The sequence below is a fragment of the Aulonocara sp. 'chitande type north' Nkhata Bay genome, linkage group LG12 (assembly GCF_057382095.1).
Source record: "Aulonocara sp. 'chitande type north' Nkhata Bay isolate Kocher_YH1m ecotype deep benthic linkage group LG12, A_spYH_male_GT1.1, whole genome shotgun sequence".
Lineage (NCBI taxonomy): Eukaryota > Metazoa > Chordata > Actinopteri > Cichliformes > Cichlidae > Aulonocara > Aulonocara sp. 'chitande type north' Nkhata Bay.
Genome location: NC_141355.1, coordinates 36,941,823 through 36,958,202, shown reverse-complemented (window position 1 = coordinate 36,958,202; position 16,380 = coordinate 36,941,823). Strand labels below are relative to the sequence as shown.

At 40.4% G+C, this 16,380-nt stretch overlaps 1 protein-coding gene across 1 annotated transcript in view; it reads left to right on the top strand.

Moving 5' to 3' along the window:
• The first annotated feature begins 482 nt into the window (after positions 1–482).
• Positions 483–16,380, top strand: part of antxr2a (ANTXR cell adhesion molecule 2a) — an 83,074-nt gene continuing 67,176 nt past the window's right edge. Inside the window, exons 1-7 of the mRNA XM_086315460.1 lie at positions 483–969; positions 7,401–7,472; positions 10,353–10,424; positions 12,508–12,589; positions 12,673–12,777; positions 13,026–13,094; positions 15,664–15,744. Coding sequence (XP_086171586.1) covers positions 797–969; positions 7,401–7,472; positions 10,353–10,424; positions 12,508–12,589; positions 12,673–12,777; positions 13,026–13,094; positions 15,664–15,744 — 654 coding nt within the window. The 5' untranslated portion in view covers positions 483–796. The remainder of the gene's footprint in view (positions 970–7,400; positions 7,473–10,352; positions 10,425–12,507; positions 12,590–12,672; positions 12,778–13,025; positions 13,095–15,663; positions 15,745–16,380) is intronic.

Genomic DNA, 16,380 nt, shown 5'->3' with positions numbered 1-16,380 from the left:
TAACTGGATGATCAAAGTTATATGACTGACCTGTCACTTTTCTTTGATGGTTACATTTTTATGATGTTGTCCATTTTGTCCAGGTTAAAACACCTTTAGTGATGAAACGTACAGCGTTCAGGCTGTAGGCTACAGTAAAACGAAGGACTGAGTGATTTGATGGCACGGCCTTCAGAAACATGAGCACTTTTAGACTGCGTATTTTTATATTTTCATATTTAAAAAAAACCTGAAAAAACAAACGTCATGCAATTTACTTACAAAACAGTAACAGTAACAGTCCTTTCCACCACGTAATAAAGCATCTATTGTGTGCTTATTAAACACCTTTCTCTCCATTTACCAGCTTTGTTAAATTCAACACGAGCTCTTTTCTGGGCACATCTGTAAAACGAAGCAGGAACTTTAAAAGAAGCGATTAATTTTGTACCAAAGCTACGCCTACAGCACTCAGCAGTACGAGTTTTGAGCAGCCCTTGAAGTTCTCACAGTTTGTCTCGGTGAAGTTTGCGAAAAGCTGATATTTTTTGGGTTTCTTCCGTCTGGGGTTTTGCGTGTTTTTCGCCAGGTTTGATTTTATTGAGGATGTGAGTGAGCAGTGAATCACAACGATGTAGAAACTTCATCGGTGACGTGACGTGACGTGACGGCGATTTCCTTGATTTTGTTGCTCAAAGTGTTAACTTGGTTGTTTTGGAAGAAGTCTGACATGCAGCTCCTCCTCCCCGAAAACTCATCTAAACTTTGATTTTTCTCAACGAGCAGCGACTCCTTATCGTTTCTCTGTGTGGCAAACATGCGGGAAAAGTTGTCACGTTACTTTGCCGCGGAGGAGAAACTTGTGCGCGGACAGAGCGGCTGGACTTCGGCGGCGGTCGCGGTGCTCCTGCTCGGGTTGTTCGCCTCGTGCTGCTGGGCAGAAGAAGCGTCCTGTCACGGGGCGTACGACCTCTACTTTGTTTTAGACAAGTAAGTGAAAACTGCAGGCAGAGCTGGTGAACTTTAGATGACTCCTGTCTGATCGCGCTGCAGCAGCATGCTTTTTGTTATGGACTTCTGTGTTTGCCTTTGGAGGAGGACGAGCCGGTGCACCCCTGGGATGTTGGGGGGATAGTTTGGTTAGGGTGGACAGATTATCTGCGACCTGATTAGGAATATGCGTTTTCAACATATCCTGTATCTTATGCAGACTGTGTATAAATTTGTGGCACTATAAGGTTTACATTGGGTTACTGTTACTGGCCGAAAAAACCACTCAGGTCTGCTGCGTTATGGAGATGAAGTGCTACGGCCAGGGCCTTACCTAAAGGGGGGGCAAAGGGTTGTTTAAAGTCTGATGGGACCCACTTGGTGCCTGCTTCTCGACTTTAGTTTCACTGAAAACTTTATACACTCTACTCATTCCATTTATTTATCAATTATTTTTCACATTAAAAAATAAATAAATAAATCTACTTATATGTGATGTTGTTTTGCTTCTGAATGTCAGTTTTAGCGGATTTCTTATTTCCCAAGGGGGTCACATGGATTTCCATGTTAGAGTTGGCAGTTTTTGCAGGCGATGAAGTCTAAGTTTTAACATCCAAACGTGCAGTTTGGAGTGGCCTGGCCTGAACTGCGCCTCTGCCTAAATCCCATCTGTTGACATCAGTGGCAGACCCCAGTCATGCTGATGTGGCTGACTGGGGTAAAAATGTGATGTTACAGAAGTGGGGTTGGACAGGGGGAGGGAAACGTAACAAACTAAACCACTTTAAAAGCCAGCGAGTTGTGATAAAAATGAATTGACATGTTATAGTTAACTATACAACTGAAGCACAATAATCAACTGTGAAGTGATGCTGAAGTTGCTGATGTTTGTGTGTGCGAAGCGACTGATGGATACAGTCAGCTCTAATGAAGCTTCCCTGTGCTTTGAACGTACTGTTGTTTTGCTAGAGTGATTAAAGCTGTGCATGTAAAAGACCTTATCACTGAAGGTGATAACAAATTTCATTTACCAAAACTCACAGTACAAAGAAGGAATGTGCGTGGCAGCGTGCAAACTGATCACTCCTGGCACTTGCTTACTTTGGTGTTGTTATGGCTAGCTGGATATCTTTTAAATTCTTTGTAATCTGGTACAAGTGGAGACTGGTTCATATTCAAAGTGAATAAGCTGTGTTCAGGTTTACTGATATCTCAAAAAAAAAAACATCAGTGAGATCCTGGCAGGAATTTACTAGTGTGATAAAACCTTCTTCAGTATCACTTTTTCTTTTTCCAGAAGTATAACAGTCTCTATTTTCTTGATACATTTAGGAGAAGACTACAGCAAGTCAGGGAAGTATAAAAGGTTATATTTACTGTGTTAGCATCCCGTTCATTCTCACAACAGCAAATATGTCAGCCCTAACTGCAGCTTAAGAGTCATGTACATAGTTATGCAAGGCAAATTGCACAACAGTTTAAATGATGTATCACATGAATTACAGCATGACAAAGGATGATCGATTAGTAACTTCACCGTTTCTCTAGCTGCTGCATCACAGGATTTTGGGTACCTTAAAAATTAGGCAGTGTGCAAAATCTCATTGCTAGATATCAGAGGTTTGCAGATTGCAATCAATAAGTTGTGTTTTCTTCCACCTCCCAATTCAAGTACATAATCCCAGTTATGGTGGTCACTGTAGGACAAGCATCTCTGACCACCAGTCAACTGTAGTGACTGTCAGTCTGCTGTTTGTTTCGTCTGTCAATATGCAAAACTGTAATATGCAAATATGTAAAGCTTTGTGAAAGAAGTCAGTGGAGCTCACTTTCATCCAATGATTCAGGTTTTAAGATTAGGCTTCAAACTTTCCTTTTTGCTAAAGCATATAGTTAGGGCTGGATCAGGTGACCCTGAATCCTCCCTTAGTTATGCTGCAATAGGTCTAGGCTGCTGGGGAATTCCCATGATGCACCATGTATTTCTCCCTCAGTCACCTTTCTCACTCACTGTGTGTTAATAGACCTCTCTGCACTCAATCATACTTGTTATTATATCAGGCTCTCCTCCACAGCATGTCTTTATCCTGTCTTCCTTCTCTCTCCCCAACCGGTCGCAGCAGATGGCCCCGCCCCTCCCCGAGCCTGGTTCTGCTGGAGGTTTCTTCCTGTTAAAAGGGAGTTTTATGTCGCCAAAGTGATTGCTCATAAGGGGTCATATGATTGTTGGTCTACCTTACAAAATAAAGCGCCTTGAGGCGACTGTTGTTGTGATTTGGTGCTGTATAAATAAAATTGAATTGATACTGAGGTGAGATGTTGTGAATATCCTGAACTTTTCTGTCAGTGACTGTGAGCCGGCTTTTCTGAAGTATTGGACTCAGATACTTAGCGAATAAACTCTCATACAATGTGAGGATGTAATAGTCATTTACTGGCATTTAGACTCAGCTGACATAATTTCACCTTATAACCAGCTGTTGTTGTTTAGCTGGCTCGTTGTCAGCTGCATGTCTAATCTCCTGTTAGTTTTCAGTGAAGCTTTAGTGTTAGCTGTAACTAAAAAGTGGAAATGGAAATTGGGATTGCCTTGTAATGTAATGTAGAGCCTTCAGTTGGTCTGCAGCTGCAGGAACTTTGGATGCATTAAAAACAGCAGATGATGATTATAATGCACTGGCAGCTTACAGTTTATGTCTCTGGAGATTTCATGACAGGGCTTGAAAAAGGTCTCTGTTTAGCTGCTCGGCTGTAAAAAAAAGCTTTGATAAATGTTCGAGGCTAAGGTCAGATATTTGAAAAGAACTACAAGTGAACTCGAGATCAAGCCGGGGCTGTGACCGCTCAAGTGAATGATACTCTTGGGCTGTGTCTTGGTTACGTGGTGTACTGCTGTGCTTCGTGTTGCATGTGGTGAAGCGACTACTGTGACAAGCTCGTACCACCACACAAGTGTTACCGTGACCTCATCTTTCGCACCCTGAACGTTAACCAGACTTCAACCATAATATTTATGGTATGTTTAAAGAGCACAGTTGGTAACAGGTCAGTAACATGTCATGGGCTTTTTATAATGTTATCATTCTGGGAAATGCTGAATTGTTGAGAAGAGGAAGAATGAAGGTTTCTCAACTGTTGCTGTATTGTTTCATTGTTTCAGTATCCATAGCAACAGCTATCTGACATGACAGCAGAGCATCTTCTAATAAATTAATTAAAGTCTTTTAATCATTGATTAAAGTCTTGACTTAAGTCTTTTTTTATGTGAAAGCATTAACTAGTGTGAGTTTTACACATACAAGCTTCTAATCCTCGAATACCATTGAAACCACCCTTATGGTGCACCGACAAACCCAGCGCAAGCAGCTTGGAGCAGATGTTGATGCTGTATTACTTCCTGTGTTTCACACTCTCACAGCCCTGCTGCAGACATCACACATGCAGAGACTTCACAGCCACATTCAGTTCAGCAAAACTGCTTTGTAGAAGTAGTGCCATGCAAAAAGACCTCCTGTATACGAAGGAGAGTTTACAGCCTTGACAGCAACTGTTTTTAATCCCACCCTCCCACGGCTTGGACATGTGCCACCGTGCTGAGTTGAAACGCTGCTCGCCTGGCCCTTTTGTGTTTGACCCACCCTGCCCTGGATAAAATTGCATAATTACAGGATGATGACCAAGGTTTTTTGGCACAATTATGACAGCGTGCACACATCTTTGCTTGTTCAGCATTTCTTTTTTATAAATTTGCCAAATGCGTTGGATTTACAAATGCAAGTTTAAATGTAACAGGTCTGAACTTTACTGTTTGTTACTTGTCAGCTTGCAGCATCTCTAAGTTTACTTTATCTCTGCAGCTATGATGGCTCTACTTCAGGATTTCCTGGTTGAACTGATAAGACTGTGCGGTAATGTTTGCGGCAGCAATCACTGCCTTACCTTTTTCTTTCAAAACCCTTTTCAGAGCATCTGTCAGTCACACAGTAACACAAATCATAATCCTTTTGGACTCTATTGGGGAACCAACATTTACAAGTGAGCTTCCTGTTTTATAAACTAGCAGTTGAGTCCAAAAACCCATTGGGAAAGTGTTTACTGAAAGTACAGAGCAAGAGAACTGAGAGCTACTTTCCCATAGACTTCCAGCAGGCCATTAGATAGAATGGTTGGTGGCACTTCTGCACTAGCTTCACTTTTTAGCCTCACTTGTCATCTTTTTCCATTCACACTTGGCAACCAACCTGTACATCCTCAGTGTGACGTCAAAGAAAAGCAAACACTGATTGAAATGGTTTCTAACAGTGGATAGAGCACACTCCACCTGGAGCTGTATTAGCCTTAAAGATTTATGAACATAAAATTCAAGTATTTCCAGCCTGTTAAATCATTCTGAGATAGTTTATTTAAAATGGAGGATAGCTCAACACTATGAGAGCGACCTCTGCAAACTCCAAAAGCAAGAAAATTCTTGCAGAAGATGCAACAACACACCAGCTAATCAAAACAGGTTGAAGGAGGAGATACTATCAGCTAATGACTCTGCAGCGCTCGCTAGTTAGACTCCATATCACAGGAAGAGCAAACAGTAGATGGAAATTACTGATTTGGTGAAAAAGCAGGGTTAGCTGGTTTAAAAGCTCGACCCAAGATAAAACATCTCACTTTTTTGAGTTTTGTTGCATGACAGTATTGTGCAGGTCCTGATGAGTTATAACGTTAACTTACTTTATTCTTTGTCTTGATGCATGCTCAATCATCCAGGTAATTAAATCCCAAAAGTTGATTCTGTTTATCTGGACGTAGCGTTTTGTGGGAGAAACGTTTCGTCACTCATCCAGGTGACTTCTTCAGTCTCAGCTGACTGCAGGTTTCCAACCTTATAAACAGTACATTTGCATAATGACTGAAACCAGCCCACTGAAGGAACAATGGGCTGGGAGGTCAGTTCCTTAATCTTAATTATGCAAATTCTCATGACCACTGACCAAAACCCACTGACCAAAGACCATGAGTCCCATTCACAGAGAGTTGGGGAATGGCTGCAATCACAGCATTGTAAGATGGCGAAAGATGTACCCTTGGGCCCCCTCCTCGTTTCAGAGATGGTCTTTCCCTTTTCACGTAAATGGCCTCCTTGACTCCGCCCTCAAACCAGCGTTCCTCCCTGTCCAGGATTGATCAGTGGGCTGGTTTCAGTCATTATGCAAATGTACTGTTTATAAGATTAGGGAAACCTGCAGTCAGCTGAGACTGAAGACGTCACTTGGATGAGAGACGAAACGTTTCTCCCACAAAACGCTGCGTCCTGATGAACAGAATCAACTTTTTGGAGATTTACTAACCTGGATGATTGAACATGCATCAAGATATGCAAATTAATCTTGTGAAATTTGGCACCAGGTTATAAGAGCAAACCCAAATGTTAATGCACGAAGCAGAAAACACTCAGAATGTCTTTATTGTTATGAACACATAAGTAGATTAAGTTGGGAGCTTCATGCAAATAAAGATTCAAAATTGCTCATTATAATTTTTATAAAACCAAAAACCAACAAAAACCAGAGGTGATTCTCATCCCTTTAACTATTAAACCAATGTTTAGCCACAAAGAACTCACTTAAATATATGCAGAGTCACCAGCGTTGTCAAAGTAGAGTAAAACTCTTCTTTATTCTTGCCTCTTTCCTCCGCTGTGTGACCTTGTCTATGGGCAGCAGGGAGGAGAAAGAGGTGGCATGAAAGATGAGCCTCCTAACGGTCAAACTCTTCTTTTTTATGTTCTCCGTACATACATAGAATTGTAATTATTGGTTTAATTACCTCTTTGTCGTTACATCAAGGGCACATTTTACACACTTCGTTCATTGTGGTCAGACCGACTTACTGAGGGGTGAGAGGGGCCAAGGGCTATAGGTTCACACCCACCTTGGAAAATTTATGTGTCGTTTTTGGCAATTACCAACTCTTAATTAGTTTTAATGAGACAAAGACAGTAGAACAAGCACTCGCACCTTATTCCATCTTTCTCTGCACTTCTTGTAGAGCTCGTCTGTGTAACGAAAGGTTGCAGAAGTGGGCCTGTCAGACATCGGAGAACTCCCGCGTTACTAAACTGCACAAATTAACTGGATTAAGTTAAACTGCATTCTGTTGCTTCAACCTCTACCCGGTAACTTCCTGTTAAATTTCAGATCTGTTGGCCAAGTACATTTGTAGAGAGGCAAGCCTCGTGTGAACGTTTGAGGATTCTAACAGCTGAAGTGGCTGCTGTAGTACACAGACTTTGCACAATTATCCAGCATGTGGCTGGTGTTAAATGTCCAACTGTGGTTGTGGTACAAAGCACAAATACTGTACAGTATTTTACTCCCCAGCACACAATCTGCTGCAACTGATGAGCTGTGAGCTGACTGTTGTTTTCTTGTTTTCAGGTCTGGAAGCGTTGCTAATGACTGGCGTGAGATATATTCCTTTGTGAAGAACCTTACTGACCGGTTTGTGAGGCAAGTATGATATTTTCCTGCTTTCTCATATCTCACGGATGTTTAAAAAGAAAGAGGAATAAGTTGGGGAAAATGAAAGAAGGCCTTTTCTTCTGTTTTACATCTGTTTGACATCAGCATGGCGGTTTTATGGGATAAATGTCTATCACTCAAGCGCTCACACCGTTACTTCCAGCCAGTTGCACAGATTTAAATGACTTCCCACCTGTTTTACAAACTATCATTGTGCAGAATCTACGGCATCCGTCTTGCACATAATTCATTAAAAAGACAAAACGGCAGAAACCGGCTTGAAACGTTCAGCTTGCATAACGTTTGAGTCAAACGGCGCCTGCCAGCACAGTACAGACGGTAGCGACCCAGCCAGAATGAAGTGGTTGGTTGAAGAAAATAGCAAAGGCACCAGGTGGGAGTGGGTGGCAGAGAGGAGCAGTCTTCTGGGCTGTGAGAATGGCCATTTGCACCAGGGGGGGTCCGGCTCCACACTTATCCCCTGCTTCCACCACAGAACGGCTGACAGGCAGACAATGTACAGTAAAGCAAAAGAACACTGGAAGGCGATGAGGACAATCTGCTAAACAATGCTCGCTCACCAAGAGCACTTCTGTTCCGCCATGTGGAGCAAACTGGACTACTTCATCACCCCCCTCTCCACCATTCTCAAAGAAAAAAAAACCCAACACCACCCTCTGATTTGTCCTTGGCATCAACTGCGTCTTTATCCCAAGTCTTTCTTAGAAATAAGAAAAGATCCCAGTACTGCTAAAGAGGTAACAAATAACATCTTAAGCTCCAGTTAAAACCTAAAGTTCGACGTTAAGTCACCACCCACGATTTCTCATCCGTGACTTGCGTGCGGTTAGTTTTTAGTCCACATATGAGTCCCGAAACTTGCAGACAGGATGTGGATGTATACGGCTGCTACCGCTCCCTGCCAAATCTGGCCGTGTGGCTTAAAGATTGTGCTATTTTTGCGGGGGAGGATCGCGACTGGGCCATGTGTCATGTGGGTGAGAAATATCAGCACCTCTCCTTATGCTCTGAAGGCTTCGGATCTCTGAAGGAAACACTTAATTATCTGAAGTTTAACTCGCTCTGTGGGATGGCATCCGTGTGCTTTCTGTCTGTAGCAGAGGTGTGAAGTAACCGAGTGCATGTAATCGAGTATTCACCAGAGTATTGTTTAAGCGACGCAGAAGTATCTTTACTTTAGTTACTTATAGCATCCTGTGATTTCATGGTTACACGATGTTTTTCACCCTAAATTGTGTCGCTGATTGGAATCCACATATGACGAGGACGACCGCGTCGCTGTTACCTTTATGATTGCGCAGGATAAAAACTTTAAGGTCAAGCTTGCAGTGTAAGAGGATTCTGTCTTTCAGTTGACTTGGACGCTTCGCAGTTTGTCTGTGGTCTGGTCTTTTTTACACCATCAAACACTTGATGCTCGAAAAGTTAAACCGTAGGACACCAGCCTCACGCTGACACGTCTATTTTTCCAGCACTTCTTTATTCTAATTTAACAGGAAAATGTGTTACAGTGAACGCCACCTTTAGCATGAAAGTCTCTCAATGCGGTCACTTCTCAAACCCACTTCCTTGTAATCATATTTTTAGGTGGCTGTTGGCAGAAATATTTGTTTCATCACTAGTATTTTTAAAATAAAAAATCCCTTGTAGATGTTCTCTAAAGGTTTAGTGTATATTTAATTTGCCTGCTCAATATTTCGTGCTCCTTTTAACCGACGACCCATCACGCCCTTGTGATTGATTTCGGTATTCTAGTGAGGACGAGTGAAAGTGTGTCACGCCCTGCTGCTGGTTACTTAGAGCTTCTTTGGATTTTAGTTTGTTAACTGAATTTTATAGTGAAACCTTACTGAAGAAATGCACTTGTAGTTTATGTTGGCTTAAATAAAAGTATTGAGAAATCATTGTTTTATAATATTAAAACTAAATAATTCCCCCAGTACTCATCAGATCTTGTCATTTTTTAAATCCAGCTTAGTCAGAGCTTATATCTATATATGAAAATGTTTAATTTTATATATTCTATTTCATTCATTTCTCATTTTATGTCTTTTATTACAGTTCTAATGTAATTTTATTACCCCCAGTTTTGGGGAATGTCACCATAGCCATGTCTTCGTCCCTGCGTCGGTGTGTACAGGACTCAGAAACCAGCCATGTTTGTTTAAAAAAATAAATTATTAATAATTCATGAGGCGGCGAGCGAGTGCTCGGAGATGACAGAGCGGTACTGAATGTAAACAGCGCTGGCTGTACTGCGAACACTTGACGCCACACTGTTTGGTCAGACACACATCAAAGTGTCCAACGTGTCGTTTAACACCCTTAAAAAGTCACAGGTACAAAATATATAGATTCTATACTATATTTGCGCCTGTGTATGTGTGCGCGTGTGTGTTTGTGTTTGTTCGTGTGTTTATGCGTGACTCACTACCACAACATGTTTCCTGTCTTATTAATCACTTCCTCAGTCCCACAGAAGCTGCTTTAAGTCATCCACTAATATTAGTTGACATTAAAAGAGCCCCTTCTGTTTGGTTCATTATTAATGCGTCTTTAATTCCCTTTAACTGAACTGAACTGATGTAAAAGCTTTATATAACACTGTCTGTCACACTGACACATTCCCAGCTAGTCTGAGAACTTCACGTGTTTGATTGTGGCCGCGATGGTTTGGTAAAGACGACAAAGGACAGAAGTGCAGATTTTTGTACAGGATAATAAAACGTATCATATTACAGGGTTTTTTTTAGTTGTTATTATTTAAAACAAGCAACTAAATGAGACATTTAGAGTATTGCTTCTGTTTGTTTATTTAAAACGAATCCATGTCCTTCTGTTTTTCAGTCCGAGAATGAGAGTCTCATTCATCGTTTTCTCTGCCCAAGCCAAAGTCCTGCTGCCTCTGACTGGAGAAAGGTACCAGAGTGAACCCTAAATGGCACACAGACATGTATATGCAAATACACATACACTGTACTCACTAAATACACACACACACACACACACACACACACACACACACACACACACATATATATATATATATATATATATATATATGTTAGGGGTGCAACGATACTCGTATCGATATTGGACCGTTAGATACAGTGCTTTCGGTTCGGTACGCATATGTAGCGAACAATACAAAATGTTTAATTTATTTTATCAACTTTTCTTCTGATGATGATGCTGTCTGTGTTGAGAGCTCAGTGAATCTGCGTTCGACTACTCTGCCTAGGCTGCACTGTCGAGCGCAGATCCACTGAGAGCAGCACAAGCTAGCAAGACAGAAGCTAAGCTCATTGCAACATGGCAAATTGAACCTCCCCCACCCTCATTCAGATCTGGCCTTTGGAACTATTTTGGTCTTCATGTGACGTATGACCCTGAAGGTAAGCGCGTCATGGACTAAAGTAAAACAGTATGTCGGATGTGCCACGCAATGCTCAATTACATGGGTGGGAACTAGTGCGTTAGCGCAGTTAGCTCAGTTAGCTCGTTAACGTGTTGACGCCGTCCAGCCCCATACACGGGGCGATCCGTGGTAGCTCGTTAACGGAGATTTGCCGTGTTGTGGCGTTAACGTCATTTCAAATTAACGCTGACAGCACTAGTGGGAACACAACGAATAGGACTGCACATTTACTCCGACATCATCCTAGTGCAAAGACAAGTGGAAGCAGACAAAAACAACAAGCAGCATGCTACAAACTTTACCCGAGTCATTTAGACAGCCGTTAGCACAGGATTCTCCTTATGGGGACCTGATATGTTTAATATGCTGCTGAGAATATAGCCCAGAAGAAGCGTATAGTATAGCTTTTATTTTGGAAAGAGACATTTCTCTGTAATAAACTCTCTTTTCCAAAGATGAGTGATTTCTCGATCAGATTTATTATTTTATTACTTTGTTGTTTCAGCAACATTAAATTTAAAAACTGTACGTTTGAGTTAAAATCTATATTTATAATTTTAATAAATGACAAATTTAAAAAGGCATGAACATTTTTTTGTATCGAAAAAATATCGAACCGTGACACCAAAGTATCGAACCGAACCGTGAATTTTGTGTATCGTTGCACCCCTAATATATATGTATATATATGTATATGCACATGTGAATACATATATAAGGTGCATTATGCATGAAGTGGTAACTGTAACTTCATGCATAACTGCTTCTTTTTTAATTAAAATTGCAGAAGGGTTTTATATATTAATGTTGGAATTGAGTATTTTCACATTTTCATCATCCTAAAAAGCTTAAATGTGAGGATCAATGATCTGCATGATAACTACTGATTTAACATTCTCACCCAAGAAAAGGAAAATGTTTATTTACTTGATCTGAATTCCAATTCTTTAAATTAATATTAAATACTTTGACAAATAATAATAAAAGCATTTTTAAGTGTCTTTTATTTTTTGGTTTTTACCACTTTAGGGTATAAATAATTTGGCAAGTGGTTTACTGTCGTATTTTTATCTGCACTGTCATCAAAACCATATCTAAATTTAGCACTATTTTTAAAAAATGACATAAATAACACTTTAGACAAAAGTGTGATGTGTCTTATTTCTGGAAAGTGAAACTTTTTAATACTTATTAATATCAGATTAAGAAAACAGGGGATGCACAGATGACGTGAAAAGACACTGGCATCTGCACTGGAAACATTTTGGAACATGGCTGATGCTGAGAGTTGTTATTATGAAGAATAAAATAAGTGGTTTTTAAAGATGTTGGAAATGTCTTTGTTATCTTTGAACATTAAGCCAAACAGCAAAACTGATGCGAAGAACAAGAACAGTAGCGTAACTGTAATGATGATATTGCAGTCAACAAAGCCGATGTTGGTCAGAATAGTGAGTGTCATCATGTAGCTGCTGTAAAGACATTTTACACATCAGTGCTGCCAGAGAACACGCTGAAATGTGATTCGGTGTCAACACGTGGCGTGAGCCGCTAAGCGTTTCTTTATATCGTCAACATTTTTAGACACGAGATTGAAGAAGGTCTGCGGCTTCTGAAAGATGTGACTCCAGCAGGTGAAACGTATATGCACAAGGGAATCGAACAGGTTAGTTTTCTCTCCTTTTACTTTGTAAAGTAATCGTAAAACACAAATCTGATAAAATGCTCGTCACCAATCTGGTCTTGCAGGCCAACGAGCAGATAAAGCAACAGTCGCTCAAGTCCTCCAGCATCATCCTGGCTCTGACAGACGGGAAGCTTGCAGTTTATGTTCACGAACTGACTGTAAAGCAGGTGATTTTCATTCTGACCACAGCTCTAAATGTAGCTTATCTCCCCCCTTCCCTTGCTTTCTTACCTCAGCGTAGTTTAAAATTAAACTCTGCATTTTTCCTCATTCAGAAAATAAAAACCTTTTTTTTAACTTATTCATTTGCAGAAGTATCAGTTCATCTGTTTATTTGCACTCTGTTTCATGATGTTTTTTCTTTTTTTAAATTTCAACCTGTTGCACATCATCCACGCATTTATTTGAACTGCAGGCTGACGAAGCGAGGAAATATGGCGCTCGTGTTTACTGTGTGGGTATCAAAGACTTTGATGAGCAGCAGGTAAGAGGGCTTTAGTCTTAATCTAAACATAAGACGAGTCTGTCGCTGAATGTGTGCTCAGTGATTCCGGTTCTGGTGTAAGACACATTGGCGTGTTGGAAGAGTGTCAGGAAAAGGTAAACATCATCAGTGCTTTTACCTGTGCGGAAAAACCAAGTGAAGTAGTAGGACACCCAAACATGTTCTCGCTGTCAAACTTTCACCTTTTAAAGGCTTGAAGGTGGTCGGAAAAAATAATAATAATTTACATTAAAGCAGAGAACAGAGTCTTCGTGACCTAAAGCTTGAGTTCATGCCGGGAACACCGGATGTACAGTTGAGGGAACATATGAAGTCTTTGGAATTTCCAGGATTTCTGCATCGATTACTCTTAAAATGTTGTTGATTCTTCTTCTGTTATTATAGACAAACACCAGCTGAAAATACTTCTAACATGTAAATAGTTGTGCTTTCTCTGCCTTTCTGAATGCTTCATATAACTACTTGATGATGTGGAGGAGCTTTGGACCTGGAGCCATATTTCTGGGATGTCTTCATCCCTGTCAGCTCGATCAAATTGTAAATTCAGTGTTTACACATCGATTTCAAGGAGCAGGAGGACGCAGCAAAGCAAAACCAAACCATGATGCTGCCTCTGTCATGCAGAGCGCACTTCCTTTAGTCCTCCACTGTACAGGAAAGCCCAGCTTTAGTCTCATTTGTTGAAACTTGAGATGCTGCAGTATTTATTTGCAAAGCTTCCTTTGGTCTGTGTCAGTTACTGCAGACACAACCCCTCGGTTCATGACTGAGCTTATAGTGTTTGGTTTGTTCAGTGTCGCTGGATTTCTTCCATTTGTAGACACTTTATGTTTGTATTAATAAACACTCGCTTCATTAGAAATTCCTCTGTAGACTTTTCCAGCTTCTCGCGTCTCTGTGGTGCTTTTGTGAAAGCTGCTGTAATCAAAGCTTAGTTTTTGCCACCCAGCTATTCTCAAGAAAAGTAACCAGACTTTGTATGCCTGTGATTATTAGGAACACCTCAGTCCAAGCAGCTTGTGGAGAACTTGTAAGCATAAAGGTTCACCTTTTTTTTCAGCCTGCAGCATGTTATTGTGAATTAGATTAAAAAAAAACAAAAAAACCCCCAAACAATTCATGAATAATCTGTGCAGAAATCCGTCTAATCCAAAGCTTTTTTCTTGCACCCGTACGTGTGACCAGTTCTCTCACCTTAAATCACTCTCGCTTTTCAGGTGTTGATCTTAACCCTACAGTGCCATTTGTAGCATATTTGATAGATGAGTTTCTGAGACCTGTATCTCATCAAAATGATCAATACTTTCCATTATCTTAAAATGTTATGGACAAAACTCTTTTTTTGTTTTGTTTGTTTTTTTAAAATTAACATTGACAACAAAAAGTTGCCAAAAACGCCCAAAATATCAAATGTAATACAAAAAACATATAATAAAAATATATCATACAGAGCACGATATAACAAAAACAAAATTTGGATTTTGTTATAATCTCATTTCCAAAAAATCTGAATTTTCTGCCTGTTTTTTGTTGCTTTGGGTCTTACAGGGTAATATTAGTTTCATTCCCAGTGGTCGGTCATTATTTTCCCAAAATAAGTTGGAATACTGTACATGACTTTCTAGGACATGATATTTAAACATTTACTCTTTTTTTTAGATCGCATGATCAGTTATTACTTTTCATACTTTTTATTTTTGGACAAGCTTCCTTTTGAAATGGAATGAGAGGGTGCATAAAGAGGGTGCACACTAATATTTTTGGCTCATCGTGTTTTTCACAACATTAAAGAATGCGTGGAAATTTAAACCACTCTGAACTTTAAAATAACATTAAATTGAGGGTAATTACATTACAAATACTTGATACTAGCGATATGACCAGAAACTAAACTAATACACAGTAAATGAACGTGTGATCATACAGGAATAGTTAAAGTGTGTTTATACTATTAAGCCAGAATAGCAAATTCTTAAAGGTTGATTTAGCGTGTCGCCGGATATTATATTAAGCAGTACAGAGACCACAGGAGTGTAACTATTAAGGCTTACTGTGAGCTTTTGTTGTCATTAGAAACTGTGGAGTAAAAGCACCATTTCTGTTGGCTGTGAAATCGGTTATTGGCTCCTCACACCGTTCACACTATTTTTATTGTATTTATTATTTGTCTCCGTAGCAAATGATGAGTTTGTGCTCATATCGTAAAGTGACGTCAAGAATTTCTTCCCTCTAATGTCACCGATGCTCAGTGCTGTCTGCATTTTTACTGTCACTCTTCCAACATGGTGGCCTGTCCCTTGTAACCATTGGTAACCGATCCTTTGATGAGAACTTAAGTCAAAAACAATGGCAATGTTGCTCCCAATTTGTGCTGCAATTTTTTTTTTATAGTTGAGCAAAGTGTTTGCCACAGTCATGCCATCTGTTTGTCTCCTCCTGCCCATAATATGAAGGGAAAGACAGAGCTCAGTCATAAAGAGAAAAAGAAGAAAGCCGTGTTAAATCAGCACTGCTCCCTGTTTACTCCATTCTTTCGTGATACCAACAGCTTGCTGAAATTGCGGACACCAAAGACCATGTGTTTCCTGTCAAAGATGGCTTCCACGCTCTCAAAGGCATTATCAACTCTGTAAGTTTGCCTGACGTCTCTTTTTTTGTGTCTTCGTGAGGTAGCTTTGTCGTTCGTGCTGTAGACTAACAAGCTGTGGGTTTCAGCTGAACCTCTCTTCTCCGTATGCAGGCACAGCTCAGCTGCTAACATAGTGCACGCTGTTTGTCAATTCAGCAATTGAGTAAAGTTGTTTCCTTTGGCTTCGTTGGCATTTCTCACAAATTAGAGCAAAACCTCAGTGGACTTCCTGCTAAGCTGTTTGGAAAATGTCTGTGGAAATAACTGGTCGTTGTGTCCTCTTTTTGCACACAAAGACGGAAATGTCTTAGTCACTCTGTCGCAAATTACACGCTGTGATGGGAACAAGTAGTCACTGTCCATATAGCATCCGCTTCACGCTGTGTTTTTTATTGTGTCACAAGGCGCGAGTGCAGCAGCAGGGCTTCAGTAGAGCTAATTCTCATTTTTTAGATGATTTTTCAAAATAAAAGCTGGTGTAAGCCACCAGTGCGACACAGAAATCAGCGAGTCGCCCTCAGAGAGCGAGAGTCCCTTAAACAGTGTTTAAATAACGTTCACAAACAGCCGCCTCATCCTCTGCCAGCCAGTTAGTTATACTTTCCATGTGCTGCAGCTTTTAGCCTGAATGCTGTC